Raw genomic sequence first — 16706 nt, forward strand, 5'->3', positions numbered from 1 at the left:
AGGTGGTTTGAGGAATGAGAATGACAAGATACTGCACCAGAGGGCTTTGGGGCTGACCCTAACAGTATCCTGTCCTGTTACTGTCCTCCGGAACACCTGGTTTTCCTTTTGAGAAAACAGATTGACCTGTGGGCTGGACGTGTACACTGAGCCTCAGGTGTGCATGCCTCACAGACACACGTGACCTGGCGGGCGATGCGGGGTCTGTCTTCCCCACGTGGACACCTCTGATGTGTCACAGAACACCCCACACTTGGCCCCATGCTGTGTTCCCTGTGTCACTGCATCTGTCTCCACTAGTCTTTGTGTCATTAGCATTTTTCTTGCTTAAGTTTTTACAAGGAAGCTTGATACCATCAAGAAGTGGAAATCCATTGCCCTCTACAGACACCCTCACAATCAATCATAAAGAAACACCCTGAGAGGAACAACGCGGGCCTTGCAGGCCAGAGGAGCCCAGTGGGAGCCGTGTCACACACAGGTGGGCCCTGAGGGAGTTTCCTGAGCATGTTACCAGGAGCTCTGTGCAGGGACTGCTGGGACCCAGGAGCCTGCTCCCAGGGTCATGCTGCCTTGAGAGTCTGGTGTCCCATCCAATCAAAGAGGACTCTGAGGCAGCAGGAAGGGAGAAAGAACTTGGAAACCTTGGGGCTGGGTGGGGGCTCCGCCGTAGAGCACTCACCTAGCACGTGCAAGGCCCTGGGTTCCATCCTCAGCGCCAATATAAAGATAAAATAAATAAAATAAAGGTGTTGTGTCCGACTACATTGAAAAATAAAAATAAAATAAAATAAAAAAAGAACTTGGAAATCTTGTCTTCCACCCAGGTCCCTGGCTCTGCCAGACTGTAGGATGCAAGGTGTCCCTGGTCTAGGGGAGCAGGTCCTGCTGACTCGGCCACCCTGGGGCATTAGGAAGGTGACCCCAGGAGTAGGCAGGGTCTGAGGTCACAGCCCTGGGCCCCCTGGTGAGCCGGGATGGGTCAGGGAGGATGCTGCTGTCTGCAGAAAACATTCCCCACCCGTGGTGTCATTGTGGCCAGGCCTGCGTGGGCAGGGTGGCTGGAATGTGGCCTCCAGAGGCTGCCATCCTCACGGGGCCCGCCCTTCCAGCCAGGGACAGCCTTGCCCCAGCTATGGGGAAGCCAAGCTCCAGGCAGCAGGAGGGGCCTCTGGAGGCTGGCCTTGCTAGTGTCTCAGTGTTGTCACCTCCTTCAGCCCTGGAGTCTCACCTTTTTCTTTGTTCTTTTTGGTGTCTTACTGGCCACACAGATTGAGCCTCCTCCAGGGCTGCCTTTAATGTCACTCTGCTCTGCTCCTCCCACCTCAGCAGGCTCCTGTCTCAGGGCCCAGTGGACAGCAGCCTGGAACCTGGCTTCCCTAGTCTTCACAGCTAGCGGGACCCTGTTGCTGGCTCCACTCTCTGGGCCTCAGTTTCCCCAACTGGACAAAAGCTTTGGCCCTTCCTAGCCTGAGAGGATCACCTGGAGAGGCTGGGGCTGAACCCAGGCTCCACAAGGCATCTCCTTTAATCCATCCTTCCTGCTCCACTCTTTCCTGGACCTGGCATGCAGCCCAGGGGTGCCTCACCACTGAGTACATTCCCAGTCTGTGTTATTTTTATTTTGAGAAAGGATCTAAGCTGTTTAGAGCCTCCCTAAGTTGCTCAGACTGGCCTTGAACTTGCAATTGTGAGAAATAGTGAGGAAGTTTTGTGGTCCATTTTCATAATATGGTATTTAGCCTTAATTGGGATGTAAGATCCACTTGTAGTTATTTTAACTACAGCCCTTCTATTTGTACTCCCCAATTTTCAAATTAGGCCATTGTGTAGATTGTAAACCCCAGTTCCTCCTATCAGGACCAGGGGGACTGCTCAGTTAGGGACACAGCAGGCAGCCTACCCATCCAGGTGCACTTCTGGCAAAAGTGAAGTTTGCCTTGGCCACCTACTTCTGGGCTTGGTATTTCCAGCGCAATCCTCCTGCCTCAGCCTCCTAACTATGTGCCACCACACCCAGTCTGCTCCTGTCTTTGGGGGCTTGGGGACTAGTGGGTCAACTGAGGCTGGAGGGAATGGATGAGTTTGAAAATATCCAGGAGGGCTGGGGTTGTGGCTCAGGGGTAGAGCGCCTGTCTAGCACGCACGAGGCCCTGGGTTCAATCCTCAGCACATGAAAATAAATAAATAAAATAAAAGTACTGTGTTCAACTACAACTAAAAATTAAATAAAGGAAATATCCAGGAAACACGATGCCCAAGCTGCCCCTCAGCTTTTCAACTGGGAGTCTGATAGATCTGGACTTTCTTTTCAGTCTCCCTAATGTTCATGCTATGCATCCTAGAGCCACCTGATCAGCCTCCGAGAACCTCAGCTTCCACAAAAATAAACTGGGGATACTAATAATGGCGCCCCAAAGTCCTCACCGGATAAATGCAGATGGACAGGCATCTATAAATTGTAGAACACTGTCCTCATTATTTATTAAACTTGCAAAAAAGAAAAAAAAAGCCAGGGTGCGGTACGCAAGCTTGTGGTTCCACGGACTCTGGAGGATCACAAATCCGTGGGCAGTCTGGGCAATTCTAGAGACCTGTCTGGGGGCTGAGGCTGTAGCTCAGTGGTAACGTGCTTGCCTCCTATGTGTGAGGCACTAGGTTCAATCCTCAGCACACACAAAAATAAATAAAAAGACACTGTGTGCTCTGCCAAATACCAAGTGCCAATGTCTCGGCTTGGCACAGAATCACGAGCCACCACACAGCTTTGTAGGTTCAAACAGCAATTCTTTATTCCCGATCTCACACCAGCCTCCACACGCGTTCAGGGGCAATTCCAAAAAACGTCCGATCCCAAATCCTACTCCACGAGGCTTTTTCCAAATCCCATTTTAATCTCACGAGAACTCAACGGGAACAAGCAGCAGGAACACCCTAATCCCAGCATCAATAATCTTCAACCTCAACTTCCCTAAAACTCCTATTGTCACGCCCTAAACCCAAGGACGGAGATACTTCCTGCAGGAATACACCCTAATCCTGGATCCACCCTGGTGATTGAGCAGGGTCACCTTTCTCAAACACACAAGCAAGGTCACAGCAAATTTCCAAGGCAAGTCCATTTAACATGGGGTACACTGGCAAGGATACGATGTGTCATACCTACTTGGTAATGGCCCTCAGCAGTGCTCATCTACAACTAAATAAACATGAGAGAGAGAGAGAGAGAGAGAGAGAGAGAGAGAGAGAGAGAGAGAGAGACCTGTCTTAAAATAAGAAATGGAAAGGGGTGGGGATGGGGATGTACTCAGTGATGGAGAACTACTGGGTTCAATATGCAGTACTGAAAAAAAAATGAATATCCGGGCGCGGTGGTGCACGCCCTTAATCCCAGCGGCTGGGAGGCTGAGGCAGGAAGATCACCAGTTCAAAGCCAGCCTCAGCAATTGGCAAGGTGCTAAGCAACTCGGTGACACCCTAGCTCTAAATAAAATACAAAACAGGGCTGGGGACGTGACTTACTGGTGGAATGCCCCTGAGTTCAACCCCCGGTACCGCCCTCCCCCCAAAAATAAATAAACTAATATAAAAAAAACTCCCGGATCCTTTCCCTCAAAGACCGCCTAAGACACGCGGGGCCACGGCCAGGACTGCTGGCCCCTCCCGGAGCGCAGCAGGAGATCCAATCAGAGGGCTTCTCTGGAGCAAGGAGATCCAATCAGGAGGCTACTCGGGCGCATGCCCTCTTCTCTCCGACTCCGCTGCACCCTGGGACCTGTGGTTCCGGATGCGCATTTCCGACTGGAGACCCTTCTCAGCCGCCGTCGTCTCGGGACTACAACTTCCGGCGGGCGGCGGGCGGCGCGTGGTGGCGGAGGGCGGCATGTCGGCGTTGAGTTGGGGCCGCGGCGCGGTTGGGGTTGGCAGGGCGCTGCGGCGGTCGTCGAGCCGCCCCCGAGCATCGGCGGAGGAAGGTAAGGCCGGGGAGGCCTGGAAGCCCGCTGCGATGGCCGGCTTCTGCTGCGCGGCGGTGACCTTTGACTGGCCGCGGGCCGCTGACCCACCACCTTCACCTTTCCCCCGCGGAGGCCCGTGGAAGCCGCGGACTCGACCCTTTCCCTCGGTCTCGCCTCCCGAGCGGAGGCCACCGGCACTTCGACCTTTGACCCCGGTTAGGGCTGGGCTTCTGATCCGGGAACTCTCGGTCCTTTAGTTGAGAACTCCGAATTCGGGATCCGCGCCCCAGCTTTGTGTGGGGTTCCCTCCCACCTTTGGCCTGGCGTCCTTCCAGGCCGAGGCTTGTGGGGACTGTCCGCACCGAGTTTACAAACAGTCGGTCGGTCGGTGCCGAACTCCTCGGGCACTCCACCGCCCGACCACACCCCAGCCCTATTTTGTACTTTATTTAGAGACAGGGTCACTGAGTTGCTTAGCACCTCGCCATTGCTGAGGCTGGCTTTGAACTCCGCGATCCTCCTGCCTCAGCCTCCCCAGCTGCTGGGATGACAGGCGTGCACCGCGCCCAGTTTCCCCCTGTCCTTTTTTAAATATTTGAAGACAGGGTCTTGTTAAATTGCTTAGGGCCTTGCTAAGTTGCCGAGGCTGGCTTTGAGCTCAGGATCCTCGTGCCTCAACCTTCCAAGCTGCTTGGTTTACAACTGCGCTTGGCACCCTTTTACCCTTTGATTCTGTGGTTTCTGTCCATTGAGATTCCTGGGACCCTTCAACCTCTCTCCTCTCTCCCCAGGGACCCTCGATGGCTTCTGGGGCCCCAGAAGGAGCTCATCAGCCAGCCCCTGTGAGCAGGATTGCAGGAAAGACTGGGGCCATGTAGAACTGTTGGAGGGTGAGCTGGGACCCTGGCATGGGGGCTGAAATCCCTTCCTCACAGAACCCCCTGTTGGCCACTCTCCTGGGGTCTCCCCTGGCTCCCAGTGACCCCCCCAAAAGAGGAAACAGGCTCCACAGTATGCAGAGCAGCCCCCAAGGCTCATGCTGTATGCTGGGGTAACTGGTCCCCAGGGGCAGCAGAGTCAGTGCCCACATTATGGGTGGTGCTGGTTTAGCAGAGCCCCCCACATGGCCTGCCAGGCCTCAGTCTGTGCTGAGCCAGCTCTGGGAGCACCCCAGAATCTCACCAGGGGCTCCCACTTCCAGGGGGACAGTTCAAGCCACAAATCACCCTGGGGCCGTGCCTAGCGCCACACATGGCTTAGTGCCAGCTGGGACAGGAACCCTGGGCTGCCATGTTGGCTTTTTGGGGTTGGGTGATGGGATGCATCTGGCAGGGTGCCCAGGCCACTGCCCTTCTGTTCTCTTCTGGTCCACCTTCCATCCACGTCCTGCAGGCAGCAGGAGGGGAAGGGAGCCTGTGAAAAGAACTTTGTCATGGCAGAATAGTCTAGCTTGCAAACGTAAGGACAGGTACTGTGACCCTCCATGTGGAACAGCAACCCTTCCTCTCTTAGCTGTCTAGTCACTTTATTTTATTTTCATTTTTTGGATCTGAGGGTTGAACCCAGGGGTGCTTAACCACATCCCTAGCCCATTTTATTTTTCATTTTGAGACATGATCTCAGTTGCTGAGGCTGGCTTTGAACTTGTGATCCTTCTGTCTCAGCCTCCCAAGCCCCTCGGATTGCAGGTGTGCATTATTACCATGTCCAGCTACCTGCCTAGTTATTTTAAACTAAGGTCAGACCCATCATCTAACCAGAAGAAGGTTCTAGACATTTAAAGCACATCATATACCCTTCACCGGGGGTCAACCCCACACTAGGGGCGATGGACCCACCTGCTGCTGAGGCCATACTCCTGCCTCAGGGCTTTTTCATCTGCTGTTTTCCTATTCCAGTGCCTCTTACCTCCCATTCTCAGCCCAGCTGCTGCTTTAGGAGGCATGTGCACCCACATCCCGCCATCTCCCTCCCTCAGCGTGTCCCAGCCATGCACCCTCCACAGTGTCTCCTGAGTTTGAGAGCACTCCAAACGCTGAAATCGTGCTGGTTTTTCATTTTACTTCAACACATCTGCACCAGGCCCTTGCCATGTGCTGCCGCAGCTGTGTATCTGCGTGCAGGGACTCTGATCTGATTCTCTGCTGAGGCACCTGAGGCAGGGGACAGACCTGGTTGGTCCTTGATATTTACAAATGGATCCACCCACTTATAAACTCATTGGTAGCCCCAAACCAGTCCAGGGTCACAAGAGGCAGGTCATGTAGTGTGCCCACCCCCAGCTGAGGTGGAGGACGTGATGGCCACACTGAAAACGAGGCCTTTTTGTGGTCTGTTTGGTGCCCTGTGGTGTGTGCTCTTTTTGGTGGTGGTCTTGCTGTGGTCTTGCTGTTTAGAGTGGTCCTGGGCACAGCTGCGATGGGCAGTCCGTGAGTTAGAGAAGTGAGGTCTCTACACAAATCTGTAGAGCAGAGTTAGGGGTGGTCAGGTAATAGAAACGTGGCCAGAGGAACTTGGCCTGTGTCCTCCCTGGGAGCAGTGGCTCAGTGTTGGCTATCCATGTTCAGAGCCACTGCCTGGTTAGGGCCAGCACAGACGTGGGGAACTGAGTGCACGAGGCAGGAAGCACAGAAGGCTGTGGTGGCCAGGCAGTGGGCATGATGGGATGGGCAGTTCGGGGTCAAGGCCACTGTGTTCCGGGGAGAGGTGATGTGGGTGGCAGCCAGGGAAGCTGGACAGTCGAGCGTACCCCCAGAATGGAGGCCTCGGGTGCCCTGCCCGTTGCAGCCCTGTAAGGATATGGTGAGCTGGGCACTAAATGGGGGTCCTCTGCCCCACAGTGTTGGAGGCTCGGGTGAGGCAGCTGCAGGCAGAGAGCGTGTCAGAGGTATCGGTGAAGAGAGTGGAGGTGGCTCAACTCTCAAAAGGTGAATGCCAGCCACCCAGGAAGGCGCAGGTGCAGCCCTGCGGCCGCTGGGCCGAAAAGCTGAATAAGGAGCAGAGGACCATGCAGAAGCGCAAGCAGCGGCTACAGGTGAAACTGCAGGCGCATGCCCAGCAGCTGGTCAACAAGCTGCAACCCCGTCCACTGCGTGTGGAGCCCCGGCTCATGAGTGGGCAGCTGTCCAGCTTCCTGCAGCACAAGGCACAGGAGAGCCCCTGGGAGGAACAGCTGGCCCAGGTGCTGCAGGAAGCCCCTCAGAAACTCCTCCACAAGAAGCAGGCCCCGTGGGACAAGGAGGGAGAGGCACAGCTCTCCAGCCAGCAACAGAAGCTCCTGGCGTTCTTGGAGTGCTGTCTGGTCAGTGGCCACCTGCCCCTCGCCCACCACGTGTTGGTCAGTCACCACAGCAGGCCCCGGATGCAGAAGCTGCTCACACTCTCCATGTACAACACCGTCATGCTTGGCTGGGCACGCAAGGTGAGGGGGTCCCTGCACAGGGGGACAAGGGCTTCCCAGGGGACCTCACTAGTGAGTCAGGATGGAAACTCAGGTCCCAAGTGGGGACATGACCTCCTTTGGATTCCAGTCTTTGGCTTTTAGCTCAAGTTCAAGTGCTTGCCTTGTACACTGACTTGGGCCTTTCAGACAGAGCTCTGTCTCCACCGAGGCCCTGAAAGTGACTGAGCACCCAGAGGGAGGCTTCTGTGCCCACTGAGCTCTGGCGGGTCTGCCTGGGCCTGGCGGTGGGCCACAGAGCCAGTCTCTGGGTGGCGTCTGGTGCCCGCTCTTGTGGGTGTGAGGCTGGGTGGCACGGTGAGGCCTCCTCGGCGTAGGTGCTGTGGCTGGTGGCCTTCTGGGAGAGGCTCTGCTTGCTGCTCCCCATCTTGTCCTTCTCTCGGTAGTTCTCAGCCCCGTGGTGGCTGTGGCTGTGGCTGTGGCTGGGGGGTGTTGCCACAGACCTCTTCAGGGGTAGGTCCCAGCCTTGTCCCGCTGCGGAAGCTGTCGTCCAAGGGGGTAAGGGGGTGGTGGTGGAGCCGGTCTTGACCCTGAGGGCAGGGAGGAAGAGCTGTGTGCATGTCAGGGCAGGCCGCCAGGGACTCTGGTGTGTGCCTCATCGTGACATGTCAGAGTAGCATCTGGAAGCCCTGGCGGTGCCTAGATGTGGGCGCTTGGCTGCGCAGTGTGCTGAGCCTGTGGCTGCTGTTCCCCTTCGGAGTCACGAGTTCTGTGGTACCTCGAGGAGCCCCATGAAGCAGCCCTTGGGCGAGCGCCATGGGACTCCTGTAACGAAGTCTCATAAACTTGGTGGCTTAGAACAAAAGGAATCCATCTCTCCCAGTCCTGGGGCCCAGAAGTGAGATCAGGGGTGCACCAGGCTGTGCTGCCTCCAGGGGTCTGCCCCTCTGTCAGTGGCTGGCAGTCCGTGGCGTCACATCCTGTGTGCCCTTCCCTCAGTTAGGTCCCTTTGTGCAGGACAGCCTCCTCGTCTGAAGTGGTTTACTTGCCAAGAGTCTTGTTCCCAGTTAGCCCTCTTTCCCAGGTTCTGGGCGAACGTGGGTGTCCGGGGCAGCAGTGATGTGTGCCGGGTACTTTGTGTTTCCCTTGCTCCCTAGTGATTGCTGTTGCTGGGTGGCCACCAGGGACGGTACCGCAGTTACCAGGATCCGATTGAGTCCCGCTGCCCTGCCTGCTCCCTGGGTGGCTCACAGCCTGCCACCTCCCCTCCCAGGGCCTCATCAGTAGAGTGGGGAAGGAGCCTCCCAGACTCTTGGGAGGCGGGGTCTGCTCTGGGCTGCACACTCCCCAGTGTGTGTTGAGGGTGGGGGTGAGAAGACACTTGAAATTTCAGGAGGTGTGATTTCACATTGAAAGGGGTACAGGCCAGGTGCCGGGACTTGGGCCGTGGTCCTGCTGCCTGGGAGGGCAAGGCGGGGTGGCCCGGGCCAGGAGTTAAGACAGGCTGGGGCAGCACAGTGAGACCCCCTCAAAAGAAACAAAGAAAAAAGGGGCAGAATAGACCCATCTGGACCAGCACCACTGAGGACGTCCGCGGTGTTCGGGGGGCCCCTCATCCGTCACCAGGATGCACTAGGTCGCTGAGTCCTCAGAACGTGGCCTGTATCACTGAAGAGCTGGGCATTTACATTTAAATCAGATGACCAGATGACTGTGTGTGGCTGGGGACTGCCACATTGGGCAGCCCAGCTTGGTCCTTCTGATGACCACCCGCAGGTCAGAGCAGCAGCACCTGGTAAAATGGGAAGCCGCTGGGGACTTGTTCCCCTCTGGAAGGGTCTGAGTGGCATTCCTAGGTAGGCAGAGCATCAGGGAGCGTTAAGAGAAACTGGAACACTCCTGGGACGGACAGAAGTGCCTGTGTGTCTGTGGGCTGCTGAGGCAGTGCCCCAGGGAAGCCGCAGGGCCACAGGTCAGTGGGTAGCATGGCCTTCCACCTTAGCAAGTGAGAAGCAGCAGCTGCAGCCAGACCCAAAGCAGGAGGACCAAGGCAGTGACAAAGAGGGGGACAGAAGTAGGTGGCGTGGAGGAGAGCGAGCATCAGCAGAGCCAGACGTCAGTCCCTTGGAAAGACCAAGGCTGGCCAGAGAAGGGGTCAGTGTTCAACAGCCCTGAAATCAGTACATTTACACCCTTCAACTCCAAGGCTTCCCCGGGGACACGAACCCCCTGTGGTCCTCCCAGCTGGCTGCGACTTCTGGCCATCCTGCACCTCGAGCCCAGGCACAGCAGTGTGGGCTGGACCCATCTGTCCATCCAGCTGGTCACTGGGTCTGGTGGTGCAACCCTCTCCTTAGTCATTGGCGACAGAGGAGGGGTCTTCAGGAAGCCCAGGGTCGGGGAGGTAGGCATCGCGGGCCCTCACCCCCGCTTGGTGTGCCCAGGGCTCGTTCAAGGAGCTGGTTTATGTGTTCTTCATGGTGAAAGACGCTGGCCTCACCCCGGACCTCCTGTCCTATGCGGCTGCCCTCCAGTGCCTGGGGCGGCTGGACCAAGACACCCACACAGTCAAAAGGTAGGTGGGTGTTGGTGGGACGCAGAGGCCTCCTGGGAGACTGGGCAGTGGCTGCAAGGTGCCCTCTGGGCTCCGGGGAGGTGGGACTTGGCTGCCCTGTGTGGGTCAGCTGCCCGCTGTGTCTCACCCCCAGGTGTCTGGAACAGATGGCCCGGGATGGGCTGAAGCTGCAGCAGCTCTTTACAGAGGTGTCTCTGTCCAAGGAGGAGCGGGACGTGGTCCTGAAGGCTGTGGCCAAGGCTGAGCCCACAGTTAGCCCCCCGCCACAGCCCCCACCCCAGGTCAACACCTCTACGCTGCTCAAGGGTGTTTACACCAAGGTGAGCCCAGGGCTGGGGCCTGACAGCTAGCAGCAGGCCTCATGTGAGTGGACGTGGACCCAGGGTCCCCTTGATAGCAGCCCTGTTTGGGCACCCACCACCACCTGCCTCTGGGAGCTGCCTGGCTGTCACTCTAGCTCCATCCCTCTGCTCCACGTAGGTTGAAAGAACCGGAGCTCGGAGGGACCTGGCCTGGCAGGGCTCAGGGGACCTTGACCTTGAGGGTAGCAGGCAGGTGTGGGGGAGGACACACCATGAGAAGCAGGGGGCAGGGAGGTCACTGGGTATTGGAAGCTGCACCTACCCCTATAGGTCAGGAAATGCCAGCCATTTCAATGGGCATTTAAAAACCTAGTCAGGCCTCACTCATGCCCAGAGAGGAGGAGGGCTGTGTGGAGTCTCCATGTAAGTGTGCCGGGTGTGCCGGGTTGAGGTCTGACGCGGCTGCCATGCGTGCACCCTGAGGGGGATTCAGCTGGTGTTCTGCGTTCGCTCATGCAGCCACCGCCTCTGTCTAGAAGAGACAGAATGTTCGGAACATTTGTCACCCCTAAAGGAAACCTGTCCCCACAAGTCCATCCGGTCTCTGGACTCTGCTGTCCTGGACTCTCATGTCACTAGGTCCCACACTGTGGCCTTGTTTGTCTGGTTCTCACCGAGCACCAGGTCCTAGGTCCATCCACTGCAGCTGTGTCACCTCTCTCCTGCCCTGGCCAAAGAGACTCGGGAGGGACCGTGTCGGTTCATCCACTTCTTGGCTGCTGTGGACCCTTCCTCGTGACTGCACACGTCTGTGGATGGCTTTGGCTTCCTGGGGCTCTGGGTCTTAGTCACTGCTCTAGATGCAGCTATTTTGGGGTGGTCACACGTCCACACAGCTCCAGGCTTGTAGACTCGGTTCAGCTGGGGCTGCAGGGAGCTGCTTCCCTGGCTTCTGCCCTGCTCTCCGTGACAGGCTGTTTGCAGGACCTTCTAGCTGGGGTTGTGCCAGGCGAGGGACTCCTGGAAAGGCAAGGTAGGGTGTTGGCTGCTGGCCCGGCAGGGCCTGGCCCTCATGCTGTCTCTGCTCTGCAGGATGGCCCTGTGTCCTACCCGAAGCTTCACCTACCCCTGCAGACCCTGAAGGACCTCTTCCAGCAGCAGCTCCATGTGGAGCTGACCACCAGTGTCTACGTCCAGTCTGTGGAGAAGGCCCCATCACTGACCAAGGAGATGCTTCAGGCGGTAAGGGTGCTGGGGCCTGTGTGCTCTGTCCCCTGCCCGCCCTGTGGTGAGGGGTGTGGGTTGGGCCTGGGGCTCGGCTGCTGGCAGAGTCCAGGGAGGCTCCCCTCTGGGCCTCCTCTGTTGAAATCCCCTGCCTGCACAGCCAGGGTGAGGAGCCATTGAAGGTCTCCTGGCTGAGAGGCTGTCCCCACCCAGCCGAGCTCAGGGTCCTGCTGGCCCCTGCGGTGGTGATGACTGTGCCGTCCCCCTGCAGCGGAAGACCTTGAAGGCCCTGCGTGCACAGTGGGAGGCTGCTCTGCGCAGGGTGCTGCAGGAGACCAAGGCCAGTCTGGCCCACCAGGCGCATGAGGGCCGCCCCTCGCTCTTCCCTTTCCTGTGTCTGCTCAGTGAGCGGGAGCTGGTGCGGATGCTGCTGCAGGTGGGGGTTGCTCCAGGTGGGGTCGCTGGGGGGCAGCATGGGCTCACAGCCACCTCCCCTACGGGTGGGCACTGCTCTGGGGCGGGGGTCGCTGGGGAGGGCGTGGGCTCACAGCTGCCTCCCCCAGGCCCTCTACGCACTGCCTGCCCAGGGCGAGTCGCTGGTGGTGGTGGCCAAGGACCTGGGCCTGCGGACCTTCAACAGGCACATGGTGCAGCAGAAGCGCCTCAACAACCAGGTGCAGGCGCTGGAGCGGCGGTACGCACAGTACCTGCACCTGCTGGCCTGCGACACCCAGGTGAGTCCCCGCGGGCCAGCCCTGAGCCTGCTGCCCCAAATCCATTTTTCCATCCATGAAATGGAGATGAGCCCCTCCCACCAGCTGGACAGGCCAGGGCCCAGTGAGGCCCGACCCTACAGCCCAGCTCTCCCCAACCCCACAGGTGGCCTCGCCCTGCCTACCTCGGCAGTACTGGGAGTCGCTGGGGCCGCCCGAGGCCCCACCACAGCAACCTTGGCCCTTGCCTGTGCTTATGCAGCTGGGCAAGCAGCTGGCCGAGATGCTGGTGCAGGCCGTCCACATGCCCCTCGGCCTCGCCGTGCCCCAGGGCTCCTGTAGGCCCATCCCTGTGCTGTACCACGTCTACTCCTTTCGCAGCTACCGCCAGGTGGGTGTTGCCCCTGGGCCCACAGACCTGCACCTGCCTCTGCCTGAGGGGGTGGAGCCAGAGGGAGCAGCCTGGGCGGTGCAGGGTTGGGGACCTGGTTAGGGTCAGTAGCACTGTGTGCCGTGCAGAGCCTCCACGGCCATGGGGCATCTGGCTTGCAGGACCTGCTCACAGACAGCAGATCAGCCTTGGGATCAGGCTGAGCCAGCAGCAGCTGACCAGGAGAGGCCCCTCAGTTGGGTCTGGGTCAACAGCAGAAAAGTGACATTTGTGACGCTGAGGACCAGCCCTGACTACCTGCTTCTTTGCCCAGATTGGCATCCTGAAGCCACACCCCGCCTTCACACAGCTTCTGGTGGCCGCAGCGGAGCCCACGCTGACCTTCGAGACAGTGGACGTGCCCATGCTGTGCCCCCCACTGCCCTGGACCTCGCCGCACACTGGCGCCTTCCTTTTGAGTCCTACCAAGCTGATGCGAGCAGTGGAGGGCACTACACAGCACCAGCGCCTGCTTGAGCGCTGCCCACCCACCAATCTGCACGGTGCCCTGGACACCCTCACCCAGCTGGGCAATTGTGCCTGGCGCGTCAACGGGCGTGTGCTGGACCTGGTGCTAGAGCTCTTTAGGGACAAGGGCTGCTCCCGCCTGGGTGTGCCGCCACCACCCTCAGAAGCACCCCGGCCTCGGGAAGGCCACCTACCCCCTGGTGCATCCCCTGCCCACAAGGCAGAGCTTCGACGGGAGCTGGCCGGCTGCCTGAAGGTGGCCCGCGAGATGCATAGCCTGCGTGTGGACGCGCTCTACCGGCTCTCACTGGCTCAGCACCTGCGGCACCGCATCTTTTGGCTGCCCCACAACATGGACTTCCGGGGCCGCACCTACCCCTGCCCGCCCCATTTCAACCACCTGGGCAGTGACCTGGCGCGGGCCCTGCTGGAGTTTGCTGAGGGCCGCCCGCTGGGCCCTCATGGCCTCACCTGGCTGAAGATCCACCTGATCAACCTCACGGGGCTCCGGAAGCGGGACTCACTACAGGCCCGCCTGGCCTTCGCTGACCAGATGATGGATCACATACTGGACTCTGCCGACCAGCCCATGACGGTGAGGGGTTGCCCAGCACCACCACAGCCCCCTCGCTGTCCTCCTTCCCTAGCCCAAACCTGCCCAACCTGGGTCTGACCTGAGTCTGGCCTGACCCCCTTCTCCTCTGTGCCCTGCAGGGTAGGAAGTGGTGGATGGAGTCTGAGGAGCCCTGGCAGACCCTGGCCTGCTGCATGGAAGTGGCGCGGGCTGTGCGGGCCCCAGACCCTGCTGCCTACATCTCCCACCTGCCCGTGCACCAGGTGAGTGATGGTGTGCCCCACTGGGGTGCACGTGGCCAGGGCTGAGTTCGGGGTGCTCCTCCCTGGCCTTGCAGAGTGAGGTTTTTGAGCAAGGTGCCCCGGGGCCAGCTGGCCTTGGTGTGTAGCTTCAGTCTCCTCCCTAGTGTGAAGGGGGTGACGACTGTCTCAGTGCTGGGACACTGAGGTCACACCAGGAGCTGTGCTCTCTGGGGACCTGCATGTGTTGCTGGGGTCTCAGCTCACGGACGCCCCCTGCAGGATGGCTCCTGTAATGGTCTGCAGCATTACGCCGCCTTGGGCCGCGACAGCGTGGGTGCCGCCTCTGTCAACCTGCTGCCCTCAGACCTGCCACAGGATGTGTACAGTGGGGTGGCTGCACAGGTAGGTGCCTAGGCCCCTGGCACGGCCCCACCCAGGATCTTGACCTGTGAGCACCTGGGCCTGGCAGGCCACTGGGGGGGTGGAGGCTGGACTCTGGGGCTCTCGGGGGTGTTGGGGCCCCACAGTTCGTGGGCTGCCTGAGTGGTGCTTCTCTGTCCCTGCTGGCCCAGGTGGAGGTGTTCCGCAGGCAGGATGCTGCCCGGGGTGTGCGGGTGGCCCAGGTTCTCGAGGGCTTCATCAGCCGCAAAGTAGTGAAGCAGACGGTGATGACGGTGGTATACGGGGTCACCCGCTATGGTGGGCGCCTGCAGATTGAGAAGCGCCTCCGGGAGCTGGACAACTTCCCCCAGGTGTGCAGGCTGCCTATGGACGGGCCCTCCCCACCCGGACCCAGGAGCCAGAGGCCTTGCTTTCCTCTGCCCTCCGGGTCTCCCCATCTGCGGGGTGAGGCAAGGTGACCACAGCCCGCTTTGCCCCCAGGAGTTCGTGTGGGACGCCTCCCACTACCTGGTGCGGCAAGTGTTCAGTAGCCTGCAGGAGATGTTCTCAAGCACTCGGGCCATCCAGGTGTGTCCCCGCGCCCCCCTGGCCAGCGCACATCCCTGAGGAGGTGCACTGGCCCTATCTGAGTGCCTGTGTCCCGCAGCGCTGGCTGACCGAGAGTGCCCGCCTCATCTCCCAGGCGGGCTGGGCAGTGGAGTGGGTCACACCCTTGGGCATCCCTGTCATCCAGCCCTATCACCATGACTCCAAGTTCCTGGTAGGTGCACTGCCGCCTCCCTGCCCACTCCAGCCCGGCCTGGACTTGGACAGTACTCACAGCCCCTCCCCTGCAGGTCAAAGGTGGGCTCCAGAGCATCACCTGCAGCAGCAGTCGGGACACCAGCCAGTGAGAGGGAGCAGGAGGGTGCGGGTGGGGATGGCGGTGCCCGGGTGGGCTCTGGCCAGGGTCTGGCCCCTGACCCCATCCGCTCCCCTGTCCTCCAGGAAGCCCAACACACTTAAGCAGAAGAATGGCTTCCCACCCAACTTCATCCACTCTCTGGACTCCACACACATGATGCTGACCGCGCTGCACTGCTACAGGTGGGCACAGGGGCCATACTGGCACAGCCTGTGGGACAGTGGGGTGCACGTCTGGGATGTGGCGAGGCGTCCCTCGGGCCTTGTGGGGACAGGAGAAGCTGCCTCTGGGGGACCGAGGGCCACGCGGGAGGCAGGCAGAGGCCCAGGAGCAGGTGTGGACAGTCGTGCTACAGGGCCCCTGGCATAAGGGGCTACGGAGACTGTGTCTCTACTCAGGTTACTATGTGCACCGTGGGGCATGCCCAGTCCAGGGGGACAGGCCTCTGGTGGAGCCCAATCAAGTGGTGTCAGCCACCCCCAGAGGGACTGAGGATGGGCCATGTGGGGAAACTCATCTTTCTGAGAAGCATCTCCACACCTGGAGGATGGCAGGGGTAGCTGGGCTGGCTTGCCGGGGAGGGCCATGGTGTGTGGCAGGACTGGGCTCTGGGCTCTGGCCTGGCCCTGCTGGGCACCCTCCCCAGGAGCCCTCTACACTGTGCAGGAAGGGACTGACCTTCGTCTCCGTCCACGACTGCTTCTGGACCCATGCAGCTGATGTCCCCGTCATGAATCAGGTGTGCCCCGTTCTAGTCCCCATGTGTCCCCACCCCCAGAGAGGATGGGGCCCAGGCCCTGGAACCTCACCCTCCATGTTGGTGCGGGACCCTCTGGCTGGGGGCGGCCATGGGAGCCGCTGACACCTGGCCCCACAGGTGTGCAGGGAGCAGTTCGTCAGGCTGCACAGCCAGCCCATCCTTCAGGACCTGTCCCAGTTCCTGGTGAAGCGCTTCTGCTCCAGCCCCAGGTGAGCCCCTGCCCCTTGAGCCCCCTCACCCCCAGGGCTGTCCAACCTCACCCCACCCTGTCCTCAGCACCAGGCCTCAGAGTCTCTCCCAGCGCGTCCTGACCACCAAGCTGCTGGACACGCTGCTGTCTGTGCCTGAGACGGGTACGTGGGGCGCCGCGGGGGCGGGCACGGGGGCTGTGACTGCCCCGCCAGGGCCTGACTCCCCTCCCTCTGCAGGGGCCTTCGACCTGGAGCAGGTGAAGCACTCCACCTACTTCTTCAGCTGACGCCGGCCCGTGCCGCCGTTCCGGCACCTGTCCACAGTGTGAATAAAGCTTGTCACCACCCATGGGACCATCTGGGGACCAGTGTACCGCCAAGCAACCAGACACAGTGCTGGGCGCCAATGCTGTTGTTTATTGCGCGGAATGGGGAGTGGGGTTAATGGGGCGCGGGGGCGTAGTGGGCGCTGCTCCTCGGCTCGTCGGTACATTCATCGCACGGCGGGGACCCCAGCCTTGGCCCCACGCCCAGTGCAGCCAGGATGCCTGCCCCTGGTGCCAGG

The 16706-nt window shown here is 59.8% G+C and overlaps 1 protein-coding gene across 1 annotated transcript; it reads left to right on the plus strand.

The window, feature by feature from the left end:
* Window positions 1-3824: 3824 nt before the first annotated feature.
* On the plus strand, window positions 3825-16495 carry Polrmt (RNA polymerase mitochondrial). The gene is made up of 21 exons (XM_026413969.2): window positions 3825-3974; window positions 4748-4846; window positions 6797-7377; window positions 9801-9931; window positions 10065-10251; window positions 11326-11475; window positions 11729-11893; window positions 12021-12191; window positions 12337-12561; window positions 12875-13663; window positions 13783-13905; window positions 14164-14286; window positions 14457-14636; window positions 14767-14853; window positions 14933-15046; window positions 15123-15175; window positions 15274-15372; window positions 15857-15929; window positions 16068-16159; window positions 16227-16303; window positions 16379-16495. The coding sequence occupies exons 1-21, from the start codon at window positions 3884-3886 to the stop codon at window positions 16426-16428; spliced, it is 3660 nt and encodes a 1219-aa protein (XP_026269754.2). The 5' UTR covers window positions 3825-3883; the 3' UTR covers window positions 16429-16495.
* Window positions 16496-16706: the final 211 nt, after the last annotated feature.

This window comes from Urocitellus parryii, chromosome 3 (assembly GCF_045843805.1).
Source record: "Urocitellus parryii isolate mUroPar1 chromosome 3, mUroPar1.hap1, whole genome shotgun sequence".
In the NCBI taxonomy this organism is placed as follows: domain Eukaryota; kingdom Metazoa; phylum Chordata; class Mammalia; order Rodentia; family Sciuridae; genus Urocitellus; species Urocitellus parryii.

Bases quoted from the DNA above. Each gene is read 5' to 3' on its own strand.
- Polrmt (XM_026413969.2), top strand. From the start codon at position 3,884: ATGTCGGCGTTGAGTTGGGGCCGCGGCGCGGTTGGGGTTGGCAGGGCG. The intron at 9,932-10,064 runs GTAGGTGGGTGT...TCTCACCCCCAG, and splicing joins GACACCCACACAGTCAAAAG to GTGTCTGGAACAGATGGCCC. The intron at 15,373-15,856 runs GTGGGCACAGGG...TACACTGTGCAG, and splicing joins ACCGCGCTGCACTGCTACAG to GAAGGGACTGACCTTCGTCT.